Source organism: Chiloscyllium plagiosum, unplaced genomic scaffold (genome assembly GCF_037043375.1).
Source record: "Chiloscyllium plagiosum isolate Xiang-an unplaced genomic scaffold, Cpla_swu_hap1 HiC_scaffold_48, whole genome shotgun sequence".
Classification (NCBI taxonomy): Eukaryota; Metazoa; Chordata; class Chondrichthyes; order Orectolobiformes; family Hemiscylliidae; genus Chiloscyllium; species Chiloscyllium plagiosum.
This window is the reverse complement of record NW_028270186.1, coordinates 14,746,807-14,772,830: the sequence shown is the minus strand read 5'-3', so window position 1 is coordinate 14,772,830 and position 26,024 is coordinate 14,746,807. Positions and strand designations below refer to the sequence as shown.

The window sequence follows — 26,024 nt, the reverse complement described above, 5'->3', positions numbered from 1 at the left end:
TGCTGTTACAATCCTCGACCAGACGGCCAAATCTGGTTACTCTCAGGTGAGGGACAAGAAACTCAAAGCTTTAAAAGCTGACCAAGTTGCAAGTCAGAATTATTTCCTTAAAGATTAAAACCACAGGATTCAACAGATTTAAATTCATAAAACAATCTTGGTACACAGAAAACAAAAAGCAAACAATCTTATACTCTGAAATCCAGATTTAACATGAGGCAAACATGAGTAAACAGAAATAACATGATCCAACTTACAACGAAACCACACAATAAAGAGCAGACATAGCCAAGACAGGAGACTGAATTTTTTCAGGAATCCACCTAGATGCCAGTGAGTCATGGAAATTCTTTAAAGCAGTCCAACAACACCCCCCCCCAACCCCAAAAAAGGACCTCAGCTCCTCTCACTTCAAGGTCAGAACTCTGATCTCCCTCAAATCTTGACTGCCTTGATCTCACTTTGTCAATCTCTTCTCTTCAGTCTGCCTGCCACTGAGTTTCCAAGGCTGACTCTGACTGAGCAGTGCAATTCCAGCTTTTCATATGTGTGAAACAGAAGTTCACCTCCGAAAGGCCTTCCACTGTGCCAACTGTCAGCTTTCTGACTGAAACCTGCTGCTTAAAACATCTCCATTGCCCAAATGTTAGCATTCTGAAAAGTTCCACAAGACTCAATAAAATAACTGAATAGGGCCTTGGCCTAAGATACAATTAAAAGTGACTGCCATTGGATCGCACTGTGCCTTGAACGTGATATCTTCCAGTCAACCAATGCCAGTCTCCATGGGTTTGAACTCAAGAGAACACAGAGGAAAGAAAGAGAATTTCACCAAAAACAGGATTTCATTCGAGTCAAATCTGAATGGATAGTGATTCTGCCTGACACCACAGCAAAATGGCTGAAAGTTGGCCCAACGATGCAGCCTAGCACCCACAAGGTGTAATAGCTTACAGGCAAAACCACTGCACCATTACCTCTTGCGTATGTGAAGAGTTTATCCTGAGCCCACATCATTTCTCTTTATCCTCAACACCATTTTTCTTGGTGGCATCATCTAAAAGGCACAGCATTAGCTTTCACATTTACATTGCTGACACCCAACTCTACCTTGCCAACAGCTCTCGAGACCCATCCGTTGTTGTTTCATTAACAGACTGCTTCTGTGACATTCAGGACTAGATGAGTAGCAATTTCATTCCAGTACATTATTGAGAATTCTGGAGCTATTATTTTCACTCGCCATTTCTAAATTCGACCTCCAACTGCTGACCCCATTCCTCTCCCTACAATCACCTGATACGAAGCCAATCCCTTCACACGTACTTTATCAAAACGGACACTGAGATGAGCTTCCTTGTTCATGTTCATCCTATCACTACCATGGCTTATTTCAACTTCCATAACATAGGCCAACCTCACTAGTTTCAACTCATCTGCCATGAAATCCTCACATAGCCTTTGTTTCCCTGAGACTTGACAAATCTAATTGCGGTGAACTTAAACCAGACGTAGCATATTAAGCAATGTTCATAATATCATTCACGTCTCGAGAATCTCTTGTACGTTTTCAGCATGTTTCAAGATGACGTTCAAGAGTCTCTGTCAATGGTAAAGGGAATGAGTCTCTTTCTTCATGGCTAAGAAGAAATACTGATCTATGTGGCCTGCTGCCCCTCAATCTGAAAGTAGCAGTAACAGGAATGAAGTGAACATATGGGAGCTGCAAGACCAGAGATAAAAGAGAGCTGCAGACAAAAGGAAAGAGGTCAACAAAGAAAGTACATTTACATGGGGGGGGGGTGGGGGGAGGAGGGTGGGAGGGAGGTGTGTGCGTGCGTGTGCGTGTGCGTGCACTCATGCACGTCTGTGCCTAATATAGTTGAACAGAACAACTCGTTGAAGACAGGGTTAGGGCATTGATATGAAGTGGGCAATGGAGCTGCTGCCTATGCCTTACCTTGTACCAATTCCCATACCCCAATGCCACAGACAAGAGTTAATCTACATTGGCTCACAGTCAAGTAAGGTTTTCATTTTAAAATTGTAATCCATGCTCTCTTAGATGTTTCCAAATCCCTCCATGAGCTTGGCCCTCCCGTGATCCGTAAACACAACAATACTCCCTCTAACTTGTCTTCGGTGCTCAGAATTCTGAGACAGACGTGCAGCATCAGCATCCAGATGCCAATCGGTGTGTGGTAGTTCAGCACAGAAGAAACGTTGCAGCATTCTCTAATCCTGACCTGTTGTGCAGCCCCAAACAATGTTCCTTCCATTACATTGATGCTGCCATGTTCTGCACATGTCAATTGGGGTGACAATGCATTGGCTTCCACTTGCAGAAGTAGCTGTCTGCGCAGATCTTGGGAGGTTGCCTTGGCAGAACATTAGCCCACAAGGGATATTCGTCCTAAAATTGATCATTCGACCAGTGGTCATTAAAATGCCTGGAACATACACTCTGGAATACACCCCCTACAACTTTCTGCCTCTCCTTCCAGATTTCCAATATTTCTTAACATTCACCTACTTGGCTGATCCAACACATCCTTGTATGGCTGGGTGTCATGAACTGAAGTACCTTGGGACATCTGATTATGTTCAAGTTGTTGTTGCAAGTTCTTCTGCATCTTCTCCTTTCTTCACTCCAAACAACAATCATACCTTCAAGTGTGTAGGCCCTTAAGCTCGGATCTTATTTTGGTACAGCACACACACCCACCCCACCAAAGCCCACCTCTTTACCCATACTTTTGGTTTAAACAGCCTCTTATTTTTAGTTTGCAATCCATTATTTTGTCTGATTACAATCCTGCGATTAGATTACTTACAGTGTGGAAACAGGCCCTTCGGCCCAACAAGTCCACACCGCCCCGCCGAAGCACAACCCACCCATACCCCTACATTTACCCCTTACCTAACACTACGGGCAATTTAGCATGGCCAATTCACCTGACCTGCACATCTTTGGGAGGAAACCGGAAGACCCGGAGGAAACCCACGCAGACACGGGGAGAACATGCAAACTCCACACAGTCAGTCGCCTGAGTCGGGAATTGAACCCGGGTCTCTGGCGCTGTGAAGCAGCAGTGCTAACCACTGTGCCACCGTGCCGCCCGAATCATGATTTGCTTTCATGATTTACATTGAAGGTTCAATGTAAGTGCATCTCGTCCAATGTTCATTGGGTAAAACATCAGCGAAACGACACTTGGCAAATGTAGAAATATGCGCTCTTTCATCATTATCAGCTCCAACTATACAGAGAACAAGTACAACTGAATGTGAAGGTGTATTCACTTCACCGATCCAGCTGTTTTGTTTATTCTCTAGCACAAAGATCATTGCATTTGGGTCAAGCAATTCACAGTCAATAACTGCAAACTGAGTTTGACAGATAATCATACTTGACAGCTTTCTCAAAACAAAATGAACTGCTCCTCTCCTTCACTTGAACACTTCCACACAATGAGACCCGTGGTAGTTGAAAAATGGGGCAAGACAAAACAGCTAAAGCTGAAACAGTAACTCAAGAAAGGATCTGAACAGTGAACAACAAATTCTGAAAAAGGAGGATTCCTGGGCACAGACCCGCCACAACTGGATGAGTAACAAAGAACCACCTTTCAGAAAGAAGTTCTCAGTTTTGTACTGATTTGCGGAACCAAAGGAACAGTGAAAGAAGGTTCTGTGGTTTCTGACCTATGTTGTACACGATCTGCTCCTTGCTATCCACTTCTATCCTCTTCTAAACTTGCATGTGAATAGGAACCCAATACCAACCTGAACTTTCGACTACAATCAGGTCAGTCACACCAGCACAGAGATACCTTTTACTCAACACGACATCTCCTTTGAAGGTTACAAGGAAACTCAAATTTTGCCTCAAAAAATCTGCTCATACCTCTTTACTGATGGACATTAACAAGTACAAAAGAATTTCAGAATAATTCAGAACTCAGAGCTTATAACACCTTCTGGATAATCTATTTGGTCAACAGGAAGAAGCGGGGCATGTTAACACTTTGGCTGCAATGGATGATGCACATTAGCAAACAAACCACCACATTCAGGCAAGCAGTGTTTAAGTCACATCCTCATGTACATTTTTTAGCCAACTCACTATTGCTGGGATTTCTTCTTTGTCTATATAAAACTACATTTGGGTTACCAATATAATGTAGCTGGACCTGGAATTGCACTGTTCAGCTCAAAATCCCCACTGCTTGCAGTGTAGTAACTCTGTTTTCTCAACCACTTAATAGCCAGTGACCTACCAACATGGTACTTTGTGATACAGTCAGCTGGCCGCACACATTTTCTCTCCACATCCAATTGTGTGTTGCACTTGGAGCTTTGGATTCAAGTCCTTCATGACATTCTATCATGGAGAATATTCTAATACATCTGATGCCAATTTATTCTCTCACATTTTGCAAATAACCCCAATGATTTTATTTTACAAAACTGCGAAAGAAAATTTCAGTCCAAGTGTCTTCACTCTTATCAGCTTATCACATTTTTATTTCCTGCAAATCTCAAAAATATCTACCTTATCTCTGATCCTCGAGTCAGTAAATTTCAAGCCAATGTTCACCAAAATATTGCTGTGCTTCATCTTACCTCCAATGCAAGCTCCTGAACGTGTTGAAAAAGGTCCAAGTCTTTCTCAGTCACAATGTCCTTGTTCAGCGATTGGTCATCCTCAATTTCACGTTTGCAGCTCCACGAGTCCTGATTGTCTGCAGATTTAGAAAAACCTGATATTAGTGGAAGGAATTTACTCTGGTATACCCACCTACAAGAATCCTTGGCTTGTGGGGAAGCAGTCTTAGACAACTGAAAACCTGTATTTGGACAGCTGCAAAATGTGTATGGAGCAAAGCAGCAGCATTGATGTCTACAAATCTAAAAAAACATAGCAAGCCATTTAAGGGATAACTATTCGTTACACTGTCCTGGTTGCTGATTACTTTCATTCAGAAATTCTCTTTTTTTCTGTTGCTCCGCTTGGAGGTTCATGTTTTCTTTTCCATTACAGCAGCAAGTCAGCTCCAACTGAAAACTCCACAGCCCGAAGAGGGTGCAACAATATCCTATATTCAAGTGCTGTTTGTGCAGTTGAAGATTCAACTCCAAACACCAAATAAGTTTCAGAGTTCAAGTGCTAACGGTCAGCTTGCTGAGGTGGATTTCCTCCACTTCCCAAACAACAGGGTGAGGCAAACTAACCTCAAGACTCTGCCAGTGAGTGCTCTGACTCTTGCAGGTAGAACAGGAGCACTTTCATTTACCGGTTTCTTTCAGTGGGGAAGTACCTCAACTCTGTTTGGAGCACCCTGCATCTGCACAGCTAAGATCAGGAACTCACCACTAACAAGGATGGCAAAGTATAATCACTGAAAAGACACAAGCCGGTATCACTGGTACGGGGGGGGGGGGGGAACAAAAAAAGAATGGCCGAATACAGTCGATGTAGACTAGAAAATAAAAACAATATAAACAAACAGGGCAGCAAATATTACACACCAGACAAAGCAGAAGGCAGTAGCAGCTTCAATTAAATATGCTCATGGGTACATAACCAAGGACAAAAGTTACAACGAAATACTAATTTAGTTGTGAGAATCGTGGTCCTCTTGCACAGTTCAGAACTTGCTGTTTGAAAATGGATGCAACTTCGTAATCACTTCTACACTTAACCAAAGCAAAATACCAAATCAAAATTTTTATATGAGCAAACGAGGCTTGCAGCATCGCATAATGTGGTATGGCAGCATACTACTCAACAAAGTGACAAATCTTTAATTTTTGGACAGGAAACTCAGTACCCTCACTTCTCCACTACCCAAGGTAGGTAAAAGGATATTTAAACTCCACAGACCAATCCTTCTGATAAGGGCTAACTCAGATCATCTGAGCACTGAAGTAGTTCTGTATCGGAAGAGGAAATGGGGAGAGGACAAGCAGAGGACAGCAATAGTTTAGAAAAAAAAATCTTCTTCTCGAAAAGCTGCTCTTTCTAGTTTAAGAGAAAGCACGGACAAGTAACTGAGAAGCTCAAGTGACGGATGGTAAAGCAGCAACATAAAGGTGAGGCAACAATAAATGAGGGAGAAACCCCCACGTATTTCATGGGAAACACAGCAGAACAGTCAGGTGCACCCAGAGTGACCCCAAGTATTTCGGCATGACAGAATGAGGAGCAATCCAAACAATGCCGGGTATTTACAAAGAAGCAACAGAAAAGTAGTAGAACTAGGGAGTGTGGGGGCCACTAACAGCAGTCCCAAATATTGAAACATATATGCAACAGAAGGCGAGAGATACAAACTGCATCGGGAGAAAATAACACTAAGCGACATCATATCAGAAGGCAGAAATCAAGGAAGTATGCTTATGGATAAAGAAATAATCAAGAAATGAGTTTTAAAAACTAAGAACTAAAGCATCAAATAAAAGAATGAGATACATATACAGTGACCAAATGAACAAATAAAAACAAGTGGGAAGCAACTGAGGTGATATGTTACAATTGAAACTGGAAGTTGTGGAGAGCATTACATTCCCAGATAGGCACACCTGCGTTATACGCTTTTTCAGAAATGTCAGCGCACAGCTGTAAAACTGGCATAGGCAGACAAAGTGTTACTTAGATACTCTGATAAGGGGTCATCATGCCATGGTATGGGAGGGCTTGAAAGGTGGTTGAGTCAAAAGGGATATCGTCATCATGTGGGACAGGACAATTAAACAGTCAATAGCCATGATTGGAAATTCCAAAGGCAGTGCAGCTTCCTTGGCCCAAGGCTTATTGCATCCGTTGCTCCCGATGCGGTCTCCTCTATATTGGGGAGACTGGATGCCTCCTAGCAGAGCGCTTTAGGGGACATCTCTGGAACACCCGCACCAATCAACTACACCGCCCCGTGGCCCAACATTCCAACTCCCCCTCCCACTCAGCCAAGGACATAGAGGTCCTGGGCCTCCTTCACCGCCGCTCCCTCACCACCCGACGCCTGGAGGAAGAACGCCTCATCTTCCGCCTCGGAACACTTCAACCCCAGGGCATGAATGTGGACTTCAGTAGTTTCCTCATTTCCCCTTCCTCAACCTCACCCCAGCTCCAGCCTTCCAGCTCCATGACTTGTCCTACCTGCCTATCTTCCTTTTCCACCTAACCACTCCACCCTCCCCCCTGACCTAACACCTTCATCCCCTCCCCCACTCACCTATTGTACTCCATGCTACTTTTTCCCCACCCCTAACCTCCTCTCATTTATCTTCCACCCTTCAGGCACTCTGCCCGTATTCCTGATGAAGGACTTTTGCCCGAAACGTCGATTTTACTGCTCCTCGGATGCTGTCTGAACTGCTGTGCTTTTCCAGCACCACTCTAATCTAAACTTAAGTACATCTCGCACGGCTGGAGTGTAACTTTGACAAGTCCAATGATCCAGTTATTGCAATCCGTTGAGAAATTAAGAATAAAAGGCTAAGGAGGAGATTCTCCTGAACAAGTTGAAGAGCCAGGGCTAAGACTAACATTCAGAAACATGATGGCAATAATCTCTGATCCATGTGAGAACGGACATTTGGTCAACCAGATGACAAGGTTAAATGTAACGCTGAAGAAATGGTGTGGTAGGCAGGGACTTTGATTTGGGGGTAATGACATCAGTAGGCAAGAAAAAGGGAGCTGTTCTGTTGTGAAAGACTTTCTTAACCCAGCTGGGATTCGTATCCTGGCAACAAATGAACTAGGACTTGAAATTATTGAATGGGCTTGTGGGTAATTCCAACAGCATAAGAACAATAAGACAGCTATTTGGGTCAAGGTACACAAAATGCGTTACATGTGGACGAAAAGCTGAGGAAAGAAACAGGGGTGCTCATGACTAGGATGGCACCATGGAAAAACAGAAATAAATGCAAGTTAAGGCATTACGTTCATGGGCACAAAAGCTTCCAAAACAGATGAATAGCATAGAGAAAAACAAATTGATTTGATCCATCAACCATCACAGAAATATGGGTGCTGAATGACCAAGAACAAGCATTAAATACTTCAGGTCATTGGATTTTTAAAAGACGTGCTAAATGGACATAAATAGGATAAAGATCGTCAACAGAAAGAAACTTAGTTCAGAAAATCAAGTAGTACAATGAATTGGGATAGCAGGAGAAATCACTAAAAGGCAATAAATAATTGTGGGCCCCAAAACAACTGTTGCAGTGTTGAGCAAGGTAATGGTCAGAAAGTCACAGGTATCTGTCGCAAGGATAAACACACTCTGTCAGACTTGAATAATTCTGCCAAACAACATTTCCAACGAGAGTATGGATGTGCTGATCACAGAATGCAATCAAGATGGTTTTCTACATCAGTGCCTCAAATCAAGGATGGAACATGCCTCTTGAGGATGAGCATTACAAAATGGGTAAGAATTAACAGTAAATGGGAATAGAATGAATCTAGAGTCATAAAGTAGGACTTTGAATAACTCTTCAACAAGGTGGTACATGGTGGTATTTGGGTCAATCAGATTTACAAGTATAATATTAATCATGGATTGAGGAGTAGCTAATGGACAGAAAACAACAGCCAGAATAACTGGGTCATATTGGGATTGACAGGCTGCCATAAGCATCAACACTTCAGCCTCAGCTAGTTAGTGGTGACAACAAGACTTAGTAGAGGAGACAGAGTAACCTTCTGAAGATGGCAGACGATACAAATTTCAGTGGGAAAGCAAGCTTGAGGAGAACGCAAAAGAACCTGCAGAGGAATTCAGGTCAATGAAAGTCAATGGGCAAGATTGTGGCAGCTGGCATCTAACTTGAAGAAATCTGAAGTTCGCCACTTTGATAGAGAAAAAAATAGAAACGCAGAATACTGTTGACAGATTGGGAAATCAATGCTGGTACTTAGAGACATCTAGGTGTCCTTGTATATGAATTCAAGAAAAATCGTCTGGAGACACAGCAAGCAATTCGCTAAGTAAATACGACATGAACCTTTCTTGCTAAGTGCCTAGCTTATACAAGGAAAGAAATCTTGCTGCAATTGCTTATGGTCGGAGCGAAGTTACAACTGCCATGCGCTCAGTGTTGGCCTAATGGGTTCAACACTGCTTCATGCAGGTAGGAAGGGAGTTCCAATATTTTCATTTTCAGAATAAATCTACATTCCTGCGAGTTCAGAGGAGAGGGGAAATCTCACTAACATTGTTTTTTTTCAGAAAAAGGAGTTTGGCAGAAGATTCTATTATGAAAAGGAGTTTTTTTTTTCACAAAAGGGAGAAGAGGAGGATGTGGGTAGTGAAGAGGGGAAAAGAGAGATCTATCCTTGAGAGCTGTTGACATTTGGTCACTGTGTATGTTCAAATCAGAGATTGGAACTTTAGAAAATGAAATGGATAAAATTACATTGATGTAAGTACAGAAAAGATAGAGATGAGGCAGGAGACTGGTCATGAGCTGAGTGAATAGCAGAGTGAACATCAGAAGGTCCAATTTCTCATCTTTAAGTTACAAGAGCGCTTGTGTGTCTCTAACACAATAAAGAGTTCCAGCTTTATTCTAGCCCTACAAATCCTAGTGAGTGGAAATGCTTTGAATAATAAAAAGCAACAGGCAACACGATGCAATTCTACACAATTAGGAAAATACTCTGCAAGTGATCTGGCCGTATCAATCTGCACGTGACAAGATTTTCTCAGCCAACTCGACCTTGAGGAATATTTTCCATTTCAAATGGATGTTCCTCTCATGCCATGAAAGATATGCCCAACAGCGGTGACACTGCACTTGTTCACTTGCAACATTTGTGTGCCGCCGCTTATTTCCAATCTAGCCGGAGAAAAGCAATGCAAGTCAGCCGCTCTGGGTTGCAATTCCACCTCTTTTCCAAGACATCCATATTCTGGCCAATTCATTAACTTTAATCATTACATGAAGATGAGAGATTTGGAATTAAGTCAGGAAAATAGAAAATAAAGAGCAGATTACATTTGAGCATTTGACAAGTAAAATATTGTGAATAAACGTCTCTACCAAAAATATCAATCTGCCTTTTCGCTTTTGAGATTCTACTGGACCTACTGTGCTTTTTCACGAAATGAGAATGTGCAGAGCTACTTTCATGGCATAAGTCCAACCCTCCCTCCCAAAAGTCAACAGCAACTGACTGAAGCATCCCAAAAAAAGCGCAATAAAAAGCCAACTTCTAGTGCTAGCGATGCATGATGGCATGGCATTTACTTCTTACCCTTGTCCTCGGCACTTTTATTCCTTCCTAATTCCACGTTCCCTTTCCCGTGCCAAAGGATCGTCTTTCCATGTCTCATTTTACACCGGCTGCCCCTTATTGCTTTCTCTCTCACAGAAAATGGCAGGAAATAATGAGAGTGCAGTTTAGCAGCCGTGTCTACGGATGTACTCAGTCGTAGGTATGGTGAGATTTGCAAAGTGGAATTGTTTTTCTTGCTACTGTCCCAATCGCTTGGGAGAGCAGATTTATCAATGGAAGTAGGGCAAGGTTCACAAGGTGTAAGACAAGGAGGAGTTAATTCAGTGTCTGCTTCATCAGAGGGTTTGGGAGTATACAGAGAGGAAGCAATGTCAGTTGGCTCCTTTCTTAACCTGGGCATTCTGCATACATTTAAATGGCCAGTGAATGCCTGCTTACTGACGTTATCAAAACGGCTAGTACAGGGAGATGATTTGATGCTGCTTAAATGGCACCTTCGTGCTGGTACAGACATGTCAGGTGATACTGGGCATGCAGGGGTTAATGAGGTCAGTGCAGTACCTGTGGGCCATGTGCTGTTGTCAGAAGTGCTTGATTTTCGTGGGCCCTTTCGTTTAAGCCTGTATTGCTCAGCTAAGTCCAGGAGTTCACCCCGTGGCTTGCGGCCATCGGGCGAAGGGGTGAAGAATTTGCTAAGGCCATCAATGAGCCCTTTGGTTTTCTTGTTCATTTTCAGGCGGGAGGATTTGGTGGTTCGCGAATTCAAGGAGCTCAGTCCATCCAATCGTCCCGGCTTCGATGGGACTGCTGAGATTTTGCGCTTACGACCCCGACCAGGACCTTGCCTCTCCTTGTCAAACGGCTGAGAACCTTTTGATCTGTGGAAGGAGACAAAGTATTCAGGTTTGATGATTCAAAAAGCACTTTCGTAGACTGAACCAACCGCTTCTAAAACGCAACTTATTTTGCCATTAAGAAATCAGTGTTACAAAACAAGGAATCAATTTATAATTCACAAATAGTGGCACAAAACTGAAAGGTATAGTACACCACCTGCTGGAAAAGAGGCATCTTATGTTCGGTGAATGTTTATAAAGCTACCCTTTTACACGAATATACCAGAACATTCAAGAAGACATGACTCTTATGGAGCAAGTGAAAAGCTGATGGTGCTTGGCTCATTACCTTTTCTGACAAATGAATTTGTTTTTTTATTGCTGGAAAATATTCAAGACATAGCTTTTTATTTGAGGCATTAATACAATTTGAGAGTTGGTGGTTTGAATCGTGGAAAAGACTGCCCCACTCTTGGGTGGCGGCAGTATTCTGGAAAAAGAACATTCCAATTTTGTAACATGGTCCACATTAAGTGGGATGCAATCAACACTGAAGGGTTGTTCTGTACTGGAAGGACCAGGTGCATTAAGTCAACAATATGGTGCTGGTATATGTCACAAACACATATATTGCAAATTGAGAAATATAAAACACACCTCAACAAACAGAACTGCTATGCAATTAGGACAGATTCTATGATTGGACTTTTCATTCTTCCCATTTTTCCATGGAATGTGTGATGCGTTTTCCATTCAGGTTTGCACATTCCAGCTGCATGCTGAAGCAAAAGATTCTTATGTGAAGCCATCACGAGTTGCTAATCCCACAACAACGGCAAGACTCGTGAGCAGGTCAGTGCACGACGAACAAAGCACTCCATCACTGAGCCTGTTGCTTACCTGCTTAATCAGAATTGATTTGGAATATCGAAGCTCACGTAAGAAGTACAAGGAATTGAGTAATGCCTCTGAAAACTGTTAACTAAGGTGAAGGGATGAGATTGGGAAGATTTTTCCCAGATGCACAGATTCATAGTAATGGCAGTTATTAATGGTGCCCCTGAACAGAATTGGATAAGGGGCTTGGAGCGTCAGTAAAAATGAGTACTGAGTGCAACAAGCTATGGAGCCAGGATCCAAGGCAAGGACAGATGTACTCATATCTTGGAGTGTGCCCGAGAATGGAAATGGATACAAGCAAAACTAGAACTGAAACAGAAGCATCTAAAATGTTGATTAGGTCTCTACCAATGCTCACCAGTTGCACTATCAGGATTTAGTCTCTCCTGGCGAGGATAAATTGCTGACTGTAAGTAAATACTGCAGCAACACTCTGTACAATACCATGTTTCTGTAAAGCCAACATTTCTTGTTTACTTTATACAATAACTGGGAGGAATAGGCCATTTGGCCCTTCGAGCGTGTTCTGCCATTCACTAAGATCATGGCTGATCTTTTTGTGACCTCAGCTCCACTTACCCGCATACTCACCACAACCTTTAATCCCTTTACTGTTCAAAAGATTATCTTAGCTTTAAAAACACCTACTGAGGAAGCCTCAACTCCTTCACTGGGCAGGGAATTCCACAGATTCACAACCCTCTGGGTGAAGAAGTTCCTTCTCAATTCAGTCTGAAATCTATCCTCCCCCTAATTTTGAGGCTATGTCCTCGTTTCACCTGCCAGTGCAAACATCCTCTCTCTTTCTATTCTGTCTATTCTCTTCAAAGCTTTGTGTGTCTCTGTAAAATAGCACTCATTCTTCTGCATTCCAATGAATATAACCCCGATCTACTCAGCCCCGCCTCATAAGCCAACCTCCTGAACCTACCGAGTGAACCTCCTCTGCAGCCCCTTCAGTGCCTGTCCATCCTTTCTCAGGTAAGGAGACCAAACTTGCACACAGTACTCCAGGTGTGGCCTCACCAGCACCTTGTACAGGTGCAACATAACCTCCCTGCTTTTAAACTCAATCCCTCGAGCAATGAAGGACAAAATTCCATTTGTCTTCTTAATTACCTGTTCCATCTGCAGACCAACCTTGCGCGATTCATGCACAAGGACACCCAGGTCCCTCTGCATAGCAGCATGAACTTTTTTTGAAACCAATCAGATCCTTTTTACGGTCATTCCTCCCGAAATGGATGACTGCACATTTATTAACATTGTACTCCATCGGTCAGACCTTTGCCCACTCACAAACCATGTCCCTTTGTGAAGTTTCACAGTCCTCTGTACACTTTGCTGTACCACTCATCTTAGCGTCATGCACAAACTTTGACACACTACACGTGGTCCTCGACTCCAAATCATCTGTGTAAGTTGTGAATAATTGTGTTCCTCACACTGATCCCTGAGGCACACCATTAGTCACTGAATGTCAACAGAATAGCACATGTTTATTCCCATTCTTTGATTCCTGTTCGCCAATCCTCTATCCATGCTAATACATTGCTTGTAATGTTATGCATCCATCTTATGCAGCAGCCTTTTGTGCAGCACCTTGTCAAATGCCTTTTGGAAATCTAGATACACCACATCTACTGGACCCCTGTTGTTCAAGGTGCTCATAATTTCTTCATAGAATCCCAGTACATTTGTTAAGCATGACCTGCTCTTCATGAACCCATGCTGTGTCTGCCCAAGGGGACAATTTCTAACGAGATGCCTCACTATTTCTTCCTTGCTAACAGACTCACACATTTTCCCTACTACAGACGTTAAGCGAACCAGTCTATAATTCCCCATCTTTTGTCCACCACCTTTTTTTAAACATTGGCATCACATCTGCTGCTTTCCCAGCTGCTGGAACTGTGCCAGAGTCCAGTGAAGTTTGGAAAATTACAAGTGCATTTGCTATTTCTCCTGCTATCTCTTTTCGCACCTTGGGATGGATTGCAGACCCTTAGCTCCATTACCTTAGCGAACACTACCTCTTTGGTGATGATTGTTTCCAGGTCCTCACGTTAGTCGTGTCTTCCACTATGAAGACCGACACAAAATACCCACTCAATGCTTCTGCTATTTCCTTATAGTCCATTACTAAATTCCCTATCTCATCCTTTAACGGAACAATGTTTGCTTTAGCCACTCTTTTTCACTTTATATATTCATAGAAACATTTGCAATCTGTCTTCGTATTCTCAGCTAGCTTATTCTCCTAATCCATCTTACTTTTACTTATAGCTTTTTTTTCCATGGCTTTCTGTTGACCTTTAAAGCCTTCCCAATCTTCTAGTTTCCCACTGATCTTGGCACTTTGTATGCCTTCCCTTTCAATTTGATAGCCTCCCCTATTTCCTTGGACACCCATGGCAGATTACCCCTACTCCTCCAGTCCTTCCTTGTTACTGGTATTTACATTTGCGGAGCACTTTGAGCACAAAGCCTTTGCTTCCCAGTCTACTTTAGCCAACTCCTCCCTTATCCTATTGTGGTCTCTTTTGTGTAAGCACAGGACTCCGGCATTGTATTATCTTCGCACTTTCATCTGTATTCTAAATTTGACCATACTGTGATCACTCCTTCCAAGGGGATCTCCAACTATGACATCATTAATTATTCCTGTCTCCTTACACTGGACCACATCTCGGACCTCTTGCTCCCTTGAAGATTCCATTGCATACTGTTCAAGAAAACTAACGCTGATACACTCAATGAACTCCTCCTCAACCGCTACCGACTTGATTTGACCAATGGACATGTAGATTAAAATCTCCCATGATAATTGCTGTACAATTTTTAACAGGTATTAGTTATTCCTTTGTTGAGTGTCTGCCCCAACGTGATGTTATTATTTGGTGACGTATAGACTACACCTATCAGTGACTTTTTCTTCTCGGAATTTATCATTTCCACCCTCATGGATTCAACTTTATTCTCCATAGAACCTAAATCATCTCTCATCACCGCTCTAATGTCGTCCTGAAATATCACAGCTCCAACACCTCCCTTAACTTAACTTCCTGCCTGTCCTTCTGAACAGTCTGATACCCCTGGATATTTAACTCCCAGTCATGACCTTCCTGTAACCATGTCTCCGCAATGGCTAAATCACATTCATTCGCGACGATTTGTGCCGTTAACTGTTACGGATGCTACGAGCATTCAGAGAAAGTGCCCTTATGTTAACTTTTGTACCCTCTTTATGAATTCCAATATCTCCATCAATAATATCCCCGAGTAATCCTTCCTTTTCACTTCCTTCATAGTCTGCCATGCAGTTAAACAGTTCCTCACACCTGCTGCTTACCTATCCATTTACCATCCTCCTTCCTGTCATTTTCCCCTTCCCTTCTCCCCGGATTCAGTCGGTTAAAGTCAGAGTGACCACCCTATTTAACCTTTTCGCAAGAACATTGGCTCTACATCCGTTCAGATAGAAACCATCCCACCGGTACAGATCCCTCCTGTTCCAAAACCAAGTCTAATGCTCCATGAAATGAAACCCCTCTTTCCCACACCACTCCTTTAGCCACGTGTGCACTTCCATGATTTTCTTATCCCTAAGGCAATTTGCACATGGCTTGGATAGTAATCTGGAGGTTATAACCCTAGAGGACCTATTCCTTAATTTCGTTCCTCGTGCTTGATAACCCCCAAACAGGTCCTCCGACCTAGCCTTGTGTCTGTTGTTTGCCCCAACGTGGACCACAACAACTGGATCTTCGCCCTCCCACTCCAATATCCTTTCAAACTGGTCAGAGATGTCTTGGCAATGGGCAGGCAACCCTGGCAATGGGCAGGCAACACACCATGCACGACTCTCAATCCTGCTTACTAACGATGCTATCAATCACCCTAAATATGGAGTCCCCGACAACTATCACGTGTCTTTTCGCTCCCTCCCTCTTGAATGGCCTCCTGCATCCTGGTGCCATGGTCAGTAGCCCTTTTCCTCATCCACACAGAAAGCATATCTGTTGGCAAGGTCAAGAGCTGAAGCTCCTTCATTCCTGAACTCAGGATCCCCCTACCTGCCTCACACCCTATCTCTGATCAGTGCCTGCATTTGAAGTACTTAATCGACCAAGTGTGACCGCCTCCTGAAACAAATTTGCTTTAGCAAAACATGTTGGAATTTGGATAAGCCTCCAATTAGGAATTAGCTAGTCCCAGTGTAAACAGCTGCAAGTCATCACCACACAGGCGATGAATATACGGAAAATGGCCAGACTAGACTGAAAACCCCTGGTCTCGTCTGATCTCCGAAGCTCAGCAGACCCAGGCCTAGTTAGTACTTGGATGGGAGAACCACCTGGGAAAACCAGCGGCCGTTGGCTTTGGGAGCCCTCTTGTGGTGCAGTGGCAGCATCTTCTCCTCTGAGTCATGAGGCTCTAGTTCAGGTGCTACCTGCTCTTGAGGTGTGTCGTTAGCGTTCTGAACAGGCCCATTAAAAATTGTTTAAGGGCACTCTTGTGGTGCAGTGGGAGTGTCCCTGCCCCTGGACTCAAGTCCTACCTGCTCCAGAGGGGTGTACTAACATCTCTCAACAGATTGAATAGAAAAATAGGTTAAACAGGAAAAAAGCTATGTATATGACTCCATGCCTCCCTATACTTTCGAACAGAATCTATGCAAGACCAAGTACAGCACAAAAATTACTTCATTTCCATACCGTTGAACTTCAAGGTCCAACCTGTGCATTTTGTACGAGGTTGCTCGCAGAAGTGGTTCACCAACAACTTGCATCTATGCAGTCTCTTTAACTTCACAACATGTCACAAGGTGCATCACAATGATACATTAAAAAAACCTGACACCATCACAAAGCAAGCCATCAGACCAAATAGTGATATGCTTGGTCAAAAAGCAGCACCTTCAGTGTCAAAGCAACTAAAGCTGAAAGCACCTTGACTGCTGAAGGCACATCTGCCAACAGTACAGTAATCAAAATCATGAATTCTCACAATGCCAGAGCTGGCCAAGGAAGGATATGTGCCTCAAGATAGAGCTCATTCATGTCGATCAGGAAGAGCAAAGATCCGAATACTGAACACAAGAGAACTCCATTACCATCAGCAGATAAGCTGAGGCAATGGTGCACTCAGGAGATGTTGAGCTGGTGGAAATAAGTATTTCAAGTCATGGCATGGAGAAGTGGGAGGAAGGTCTTCTCAGGGACAAATATTTCATCAAGGTCAAGAAAATTCTGCTTCTGATTTGGATGACTGCCAGGGGTTGAGCCAGTGTCAAGGGCATGTGGTTTGTCGTGTGGATCACAGACAATAGCTTTGCTCTTCACAATACTGAACGTGAATGAAACATTGTTCAAAGCGAAGCCAGCGGTCTGATAATGTACACACAGTTCAGGGTTGTGATGGCTTAGGTATGAAAATTTTCTTCCTGATAATAATTACTTGAACAGTTTTATTTAAACAGTGATATGTTGAGATGTGTGCATGTATAAAACAATCTTGGTGACCTCATACACCAGTCCATGAAAGGAGACAGGTATGTGCAGCAAATAAGTGGCAAATCAAATCGTATAATAGTCTTCACTGCAGCAGATTTAGCATTCAGAAGAGGGCCTTGGTGATACCACACCGGGAGTACTGCATGCAGTTTTGATCTCATCTGAGAAAGGATATATTTGGCATGGAGGGTGTAAAGCAGAGATTCATCAGACTGATAGCCAGAATGGCAGGACAGTCCTGAGTTGGTTCAGCTGGGCAGTTCAAAAGGATGAGAGGGAATCTGATTGAAACGTACAAAATGCTAACAGGGTTGGACAGACGAGATGTAGGGAGGATGTTTCCCCGGTTCGCGAGTCGAGAACCAGGGGTCAGAGTTTCAGGATAATGAGACGACCATTTAGGACTGAGATGAAGAACCATTTCATCACTCAGCAGGTACAGTGAATCTGTGAAATTTTCAACCACAAAACACTGTAAGTGACACAAAAAGTTCTGAGGAAGGGTCACCAGATTCGAAATGCTAACTCTGATTTCACAGATACTATCAGACGTGCTGAGCTTTTCCAGCAGCTTTTGTTTGTCTTGCATATGAAGTTAGAGATTGGTATCTCAATAAGAGGATCAACTATGATCCAAATGAATGGTGGGCCAAGTTCATAGTACTGAATAGTCCACTTCTGCTCTTATCACAGCATTTGAATCACAGAATCCCTACAGTGTGGATTCAGGCCATTCAGCCTATTGAGTCCACACTGACCCTCCAAAGAGCATCCCACCCAGACCTACTGGCCCTCCGCTATCCCTGCATTTCCCTTTGCCAATGCACCCAACCTGTGCGTCTTTGGACAGCTGGAAGAAACAAACAGATACAGGGAGAACTTGAACACTCCACACAGACAGTCACCCAAGGCTGGAATCGAACCCAGGTCCCTGGCTCAGTGAGGCAGAAGTGGTTACCACTAAACCAGCATGCCACCCTTAGTTTCTAAGTTTCTGCACAGCTCACTTTCAAATCATGTCACCGTGGATTTAAATGAAAAATGGGATGCACTAAGAAAGTTCAAACAAAGTTCAAAAGTCATTACATTCTCAGCAACAAGTCACGACTTGTTTTCCTTATTCCCTTCATTGGACGTGGGTGTTGCCAGCAAAGCCAGCAGTTTGTGCCACCCTCCTTGTCCCTGAACAGAGGGATTTGGGAGTCCATTTCAGACAGAAGTTTCAAGGCAACCATATTCTACGTCTGGAGGTCAGACCACATAAGGATTGCAGATTTCCTTCCCCAAAGCACAGGAGTAAACCAGTGAGTTTTTAAACAAGATTCCATGAGTTTCATGCCACCATTACTAACACTGGCTTTCAGATTTTTCATGAAGTGAACATAAATTTCACCAGCTGCCATGGTGGGACGTAAATCCATCTCCCCAAATATTTATCCTAAATTTCAGGATTACTTGATCAATGGCAGTATCACTATGCCACCCTCACTAATTTATAACAGTGCATCATTACAGCAGAGGTACCAATGTTGAAAGACTACATGATCCATCTCTCAATCTACAGAATTACACTCAATCAAAGTTCGCAGTCTCAGATCAAAGAAACCACCAATTGTACCTCAGAATCATAGCATCCCCAGTGTGGAAACAGGCCATTTGGCCCAATAAGTCCACACCAACTCTCTGAGGAGCATCCCACCCAGACTTATCCCCTTACCTTATCCCTGAAAACCACCATGGCTAATCCACCTAACCAATCCCTGGACATGATGGGGTAATTTAGCATTACCAATCCACCCAACCTGCACATCATTGGACTGTGGGAGGAAACCAGAACACCCGGTGAAAACCCACACAGACACGGAGAACGTTCAAACTCCACACAGACAGTTGCCCAACACTGGAATTGAACTCGGGTCTCTGGTGCTACGAGGCAGCAGTGCTTACCACCGAGCCACCGTGCAGCCACCTTATTCATAGCTTTAACTCCAATAAGTACGTTCCTGCCATTGTGATTAAGTCCATTGTGTTCATGTGTTCAAAACAGATGTGAGAGACATAAACTTCCCCTGTGCAAGGAGTCTATCAACTGTATCTCAAATACCCAGTTCCAGTCAACTAATCAACAGCCACCAGCTGCTTCCCTTTGAACCTTCATTACTTGCTCTATTAACACATCATCCTTTGCATATTGTTCATCCTTGGCACAAGTTCAGAGGTCAATTGCAAAACAATGCCAGACAAGAATTCATCTTATGAAATACTTACACTGTCTTATTCTTTAATCTATTTTTCGAATGCCCTATTGCTGTTGCGTAGCGCCGTTTAATCTGTACCGCTTTCTTGTGTAACAGTTTTCTTCCCTTCTTCCGTGGCCGACAAATCTGACACACCCACATGCCTGTGATGGAAGCAATAAACAAAATAATGAATATCTGTCCGGTTGGAAGTTTGTGTTGTGTTAACCAAAGAAATTCATGTTTAAAGCTAACAAAATTAACTGCCTGTTTAGTCTATAAAATGACTCCTTACATTCTTCTACCATGCATTGTATTCCTCGGCCTCTCAGTATTCTAGAAGTTTCGACAAGATCTCCCCCCCACCACCAATCCTACTAAACTCCATCACGTACAGAGAGTACTCAACTGCTCCTCAAAAAATAAGCCCTTGAGTCACAGAATCATACAACTCAAACTAGATTAGATTGGATTACTTACAGTGTGGAAACAGGCCCTTCGGCCCAACAAGTCCACACCGACCCGCAGAAGCGTATACCACTCAGACCCATACTCCTAAATTTACCCCTTCACCTAACACTATGGGCAATTTAGCATGGCCAATTCACCTGACCTGCACATCTTTGGACTGTGGGAGGAAACCGGAGCACCCGGAGGAATCCCATGCAGACACGGGGAGAATGTGCAAACTCCACACGGACAGTCGCCTGAGGTGGGAATTGAACCCAGGTCTCTGGCGCTGAGAGGCAGTAGTGCTAACCACTGTGGCACCGTGCCGCCCACAAAACTAGATGAGGTACAATCTTAAGAGCAGCTTTCTTTTTCAGGACGGTTGTTCCAAAAGCTTCATTTTTCTTGATGACACGTGTCATTGATCCCTGGCATTCAATTCAAGGTGATGTCACTATGTGACTTTGGATCACACAGAAACAGAGCTAGAATGCATTTTCTAGTCTGTTTTCAGTCACTAACCATCTTGATTTCAAATGAAAATCTTCAGTCAGAAATACAGAGTGGAGGATCCACCTTGGTCTCTTCTTGAAGTCTCTGGCACCACAGATTCCAGTCATCAACTGATTTGATTTACTCCATGTGATATTAAGAAATGGATGAAGATATTGGATATCGACACAAACATGGACTGAAGAGTGAACTCCAGTGATCCTTGACAGCTTCATGGTGGCCCTTGCAGTAAATCCCAGAGAGTGTATTATCAAGGAATTTGAGCACAAGTGGAATCGACTGTCATCACAGGAAAAACTCTTGTTGCTGTCATACTACAAAGAAAGATACAAGTGGTTGCTGGGGATTCCACAACATCACTGCTACAGTTCCTCAGTGTAGTGTCGTAGGTCCAAACATGTTCAACTACTTCATCCATTACCTTGGCTCCATCCGCAGATCAGACGTGGAGATGCTGGTTAACAATTGCTCAGCGGTTCGCATAATTCATGAGTTCTCAGATTCTTAAACAGCCTACATCCAAATGCAACAAGACCTGGATGATATCCAGGCTTGGGATGACAAGTGACAACTTAACATTCACACCACACAAGTACCAGGAAATGACCATCTCCCATGAGAGAGAATCTAACCACATTCCTTCAACAATGCAAGCAGAAAAGGAGGCCCAGGATTTTGATCTGCAACATGTTTCTACATCAGGATAGTGTGTGGTTTGGTGAGAACGCTGCAGGGTTAGGTGGTCGAATGTATTTGCTGCCTTAGTCATTTTAGGGGATACAAGTCATGGATTTGAAATCGAGAGTTGAAGAAGTTTTGATGAATTGCTACAGAGCATCTTGATGATGCAGCACACTGCTGCCTCTGTGCATTGGTGACGGGGGGAGGGAGCAAGTGATCATGTTGCTGGATGAAGTGTCAATCAAATCAGTTGTTTTGTCCGGGATTCTACTAATGACAGAGTAATATCGACAGGAAAAGTATGGCCCTGAATCCCTGACATTATCCTCAGCAGAGTGAAGCTTTACATTGCTAGCAAGAACAAAGCAATGCTTATGAAGGATTTAGACAGACACATGTACAGGCAGGGAGTAGAGGGACATGGACCATGGGGTATTAATTCATAATGGTATCATGGTCAGCACTGACATGGCAGGGTGTCGATTCCCAGCCTGAAGCCACTGATTCTTGTTCCACCATCCCCGCTGGTAATCTGCTCCACATTCTCACCCAACCTCTGTTAAATCAGTCACTTTTGTGTTTCTCATTTACTTCTTTTGTCTCAGTCTGTCAACATGCTCCCTGGTGATTAAATTCCTGTCAGAACAGAGAGGCTAAATCGGATCCAGCTTGTTAAAACCTTTTTGGACACCCATTTTTGTCTTCTTGTGCCAGCTCCCAGTAATCACTGTGCTCCATACTGCTGATTGGTGAAAAAGTCTACAATTGTCACATTGTCGATTGACTTTGTCGTGACGCAGGAGAGTTCTCTTTCATCTAACTTGCAAATGGTCTTCTGGTCTCACTTGTCTATTGGTACAAGGAGATGATGAGGTGCACGACCAATCTACTTGATCCCATAGGTTTTACATCAGAGAGTTTGGTAAAAAAAAAAACTACCATCATGAACTCTAAGAAATCTAAACGTTGCACCCCATTTCTCAAGCGTCACATGAAAAGCAAAAGTTACTGGCATCTCATACTAACCAAATTAAATTTCAGGAGGACTGAAAAGAAGTGCGACCAAAAGTACAATGTATCTAAGACCACATTCCCAAATTCAATCAGAACTCCTTGACAGAATTTTTGCAATTTATTCAGGGTATGTGCATTTCACTGGCAAGGTGAACATTTACTCCCATCCCTAATTGTACTGGAGAAAGTGGTGCTGATTTACTTTCTTGAATTCAACTAAACGATTTGCTATACTATTTTGAAAAGTCAACTGAAGTAGTCCACCTGTGGTCCAGAACCAGATGCAAGACTAATTTACTTCCCCAAAGAACACTCATGAGCCAGAGGACTTGTGCAACAAACAAAACATTTCCAAGCCACCATTATGGAATTTGAACACATCCTCAGATGATTCGTTCCGATTTCTGGATTACTATGGTTTCATAGCCATAGCCGAAAACATGCAATTTCGTCGATCACAGAACAGTACAGTACAGGTACAAGGCCTTCAGTCTGCCATGACAGTACTGACCACAAGACCATTTTGAATTCATCCCATCTTCCTGCACATATCCCTATATCCCCTGCCTGTTCATGAATGTGTTCTGTCTTAAATTCCTCTCAAACATTGCTTTCTTTGTTCTTGTCAACTACGTCAAGTTTCACTCTGTTTTCAATGCAATGTTTAACTTGTTTAAGAAATACTTAAAATGGGTTCTGTATGTGCCGGAATGATGGGAAACATTTTTCCTTTCTCAACACTTTTTTCAGTTGTCAACAATATCATTATTTGAGCAGTTTGTGAACAGTGAATCACATTACCTTACATTCACCAAAATATGTTTTTGCAGAAAATGATTTTAAGGAAAGAACAGCTGCAGAGAATTGCTGGAAAAACTTGGCCCATGATTACATTTGAGAATTTGCCATGAAGTTTTTCTTGTATTTAGCTTGACCATGCGCAACGTCATGAATAGTTTTTGTTTTGTTAAGACAAGAATTCTTACCTTTCGGCATCCTGGTGAGAGGTGGATCACAGCATTCCATGTGAAACCCTCGATCGCATGAGTCACAAAACAACATGTTATCCTGCAGAAAAAATAGTGACACAGATTATTCATCTTTATGATTTTGCCACTTGTAAATATATAGCATTTTGCAAAACATTGGCTTTTTTCAGCCACAGAGGTCCAACTGTACTACGTGCGACATCCACCCTTCTCAATGGAGGCAGCCCATCTCCAATAGTTTCACTAGGCACCATCTACATACTGGAGGAGAAAGTGAGGTCTGCAGATGCTGGAGATCAAAGTTGAAACTTTATTGCTGGAACAGCACAGCAGATCAGGCAGCATCCAGGGAACAGGAGATTCGACGTTTCGGGCACAGGCCGAATACATCACAGGCTGAAGAAGGGCCTGTGCCCGAAACGTCGAATCTCCTGTTCCCTGGATGCTGCCTGACCTGCTGTGCTGTTCCAGCAATAAAGTTTCAACCATCTACATACTGCCTCCCAAAATTGGCCAAGTAAAGAGGGACCAATGACCCATGTCCTCTGTGCTATTTGGCTGGTCCACTTAGGTTTAACATTCAATTCAGTTGCCAATTGTCAGCTTATGAAAATTTTACAGCAGCCTGAGCCAAAGTCCATTTTGCAACCACCAAGTAATCATGTCAACAGCACATAAAACAGAGCTTTTCATAAGGAGCAATTAGTAAGATATACAACTGTCTCATAGCTATCAATCAAGAACTAGTTCCCACAATTACCACAGCTCTGCACTCTTGAATGCGATTCACGCCAGTCCAAAACCTTGGTGTATTTCAATTCATTTCAAATGGCTTACAACATTAAAGGCTTAATGCAAGTTCTTGTTTCTCAAAAATGACAATGTGAAGTTATGAAGCATTTTAGTACGATAATACATCACAATGCACTTCACACGAGTGTTTTCAAAACAAACTAACACTGTCACTTCCAAAGGCTGCCACTGTAAAACGTTCCTGAGGGGTACTTCATTTTGCCAAGTTAATACACATTAGGCTACTTAATAAAAAAGTAAGAGTCCCGGGTGTATGAGTTGTATATCAGCACGGATCGAGAATGAGCTATCAAGACAAAACAAAGAGTTGGGCTAAAGTGGGTATTTTCAGGATGACAATCTGTCACGAGGGAGTGCCGTAAGGATCTGCTCTGGGGCCACATGTATCAACAAAAAAATCAATGACTTGAAAGAGGGAAGACAATGTCTAATAAACAAGTTTGTGGATGACATGGGAAAGACGGGAAGGCAAGTGGTAACAATGGCAAACAGGCTGCACTAGGGTACAGACTGATTCAGTGAATGGGCAAAAACGTGATGGATGGAATATAATGTGAGGGTGTGTGCTTTGGTGAGAAAGACTGCAGAAACTTTGGAACAGAAGGATTTGGGAGTCCTCCTCTGTGAATCACAGTGAGCTAGCATCCAGGTTCAGCAGGTAATGGACAACTGGAGCACTGGCCTTTAATTCGAAAGGAAATGGAATATAAATGTAGCGAGGTCTTAATTAAACTATTAGGGAAGTCTTACTAAAGCTATACAAGGCAATCATCAAACCACAGCTGGGCTAGGATCAACAGACCCCTCACCTAAGAAAAGATGTACTGGTATTGGAAACAGTCCAGAGAATGTTTCACTCAGTTGAGACTAGTTATGAGTACTGTCTTGAGGAACAGTTGAATAGATTGGGATTGCCACTTGGTGGAGTTTGGAAGAATTAGAAGCAACCTTATTGAAACATTCAAAGCTCTTAAAGGACTTGATATTTGGAAAGATGGCTCCCCCTTGGAGGGTAGTCCAGGACCAAAGGGCAAAATCTCAGAACAAGGAGTCACAAATTTAAGACAGCGACGAGAAGGAATTCTCTCAGAGGACAGAAAATCTGAGGAATTCGTTATCACAGAAGGTTGTTGAGGCCTCGTTATTGTTATGAGGATGTGTGTTTACCTTTAAGAGAGTTAAAAGCAGAACTACCAGACACAGCACCAAGTGCTCTCAATAAGGCAACAATGTAACACCAGGTCGAACTCGATTAGTTTTTTGCCTGGAGACAAAAACAAATTTGAATTTGGCCAATCAGTTTAAAATTATACCCTGAAAAGATACCAATTTTCAATCATGTTTGAATTGAGTATACTGACAATCTTAAAAGCCAATGACATAATTGGATGCTCTGAGGTTTTAGTCCAGGAGAAAATAGAACAGTTGAGAGGAGAACTGCATTGTCCTAGCTGGTAACAGACTGCTTGATAAAAATCTCTCTCTTAAAAGTACCTTTTTGATCAGTAACCTGTCATGCAGAAATTCATAACAAGGAGAAAAGATGATATAGGAAGATCCAAAGACAAGAACCTACAGCTGCCCGGGTTTGAGATAAGAAGTGTTGTTTGGTAAATCTTAATTGGGAGTTTTATCAGACTAGTGTTATAGGAGGGAAGATAAAAGATAGGTTAGAGTAAGGACTTGTACATAGTTGCTAGCTAATTATTTTCTGTTATACTTTAAGAAATAAAGTTGTTAGTTTTTCCTTTATATATTTCTTGGCCACTCAAATTTCTACAGATTACTGCATGGGAAAAATCTTTTCTGTGCAGCTGATT

General features: G+C 42.8%; 1 protein-coding gene across 8 annotated transcripts in view; it reads right to left on the bottom strand.

Annotated features, from left to right (window-relative positions):
* Nucleotides 1–26,024, bottom strand: part of LOC122543156 (histone acetyltransferase KAT6A-like) — a 295,041-nt gene that overhangs the window by 69,200 nt on the left and 199,817 nt on the right. For 6 of the 8 annotated variants that reach the window (XM_087984360.1, XM_087984358.1, XM_087984356.1 and 3 more), the window contains 4 exons: nt 23,389–23,470; nt 19,776–19,908; nt 10,274–11,133; nt 4,627–4,745 (listed from right to left, as the gene is read on the bottom strand). In XM_087984360.1, the coding sequence (XP_087840486.1) occupies nt 4,627–4,745; nt 10,274–11,133; nt 19,776–19,908; nt 23,389–23,470 (1,194 nt within the window). The remainder of the gene's footprint in view (nt 1–4,626; nt 4,746–10,273; nt 11,134–19,775; nt 19,909–23,388; nt 23,471–26,024) is intronic. The other 2 variants (XM_087984362.1, XM_087984363.1) reach the window with 1 other exon arrangement.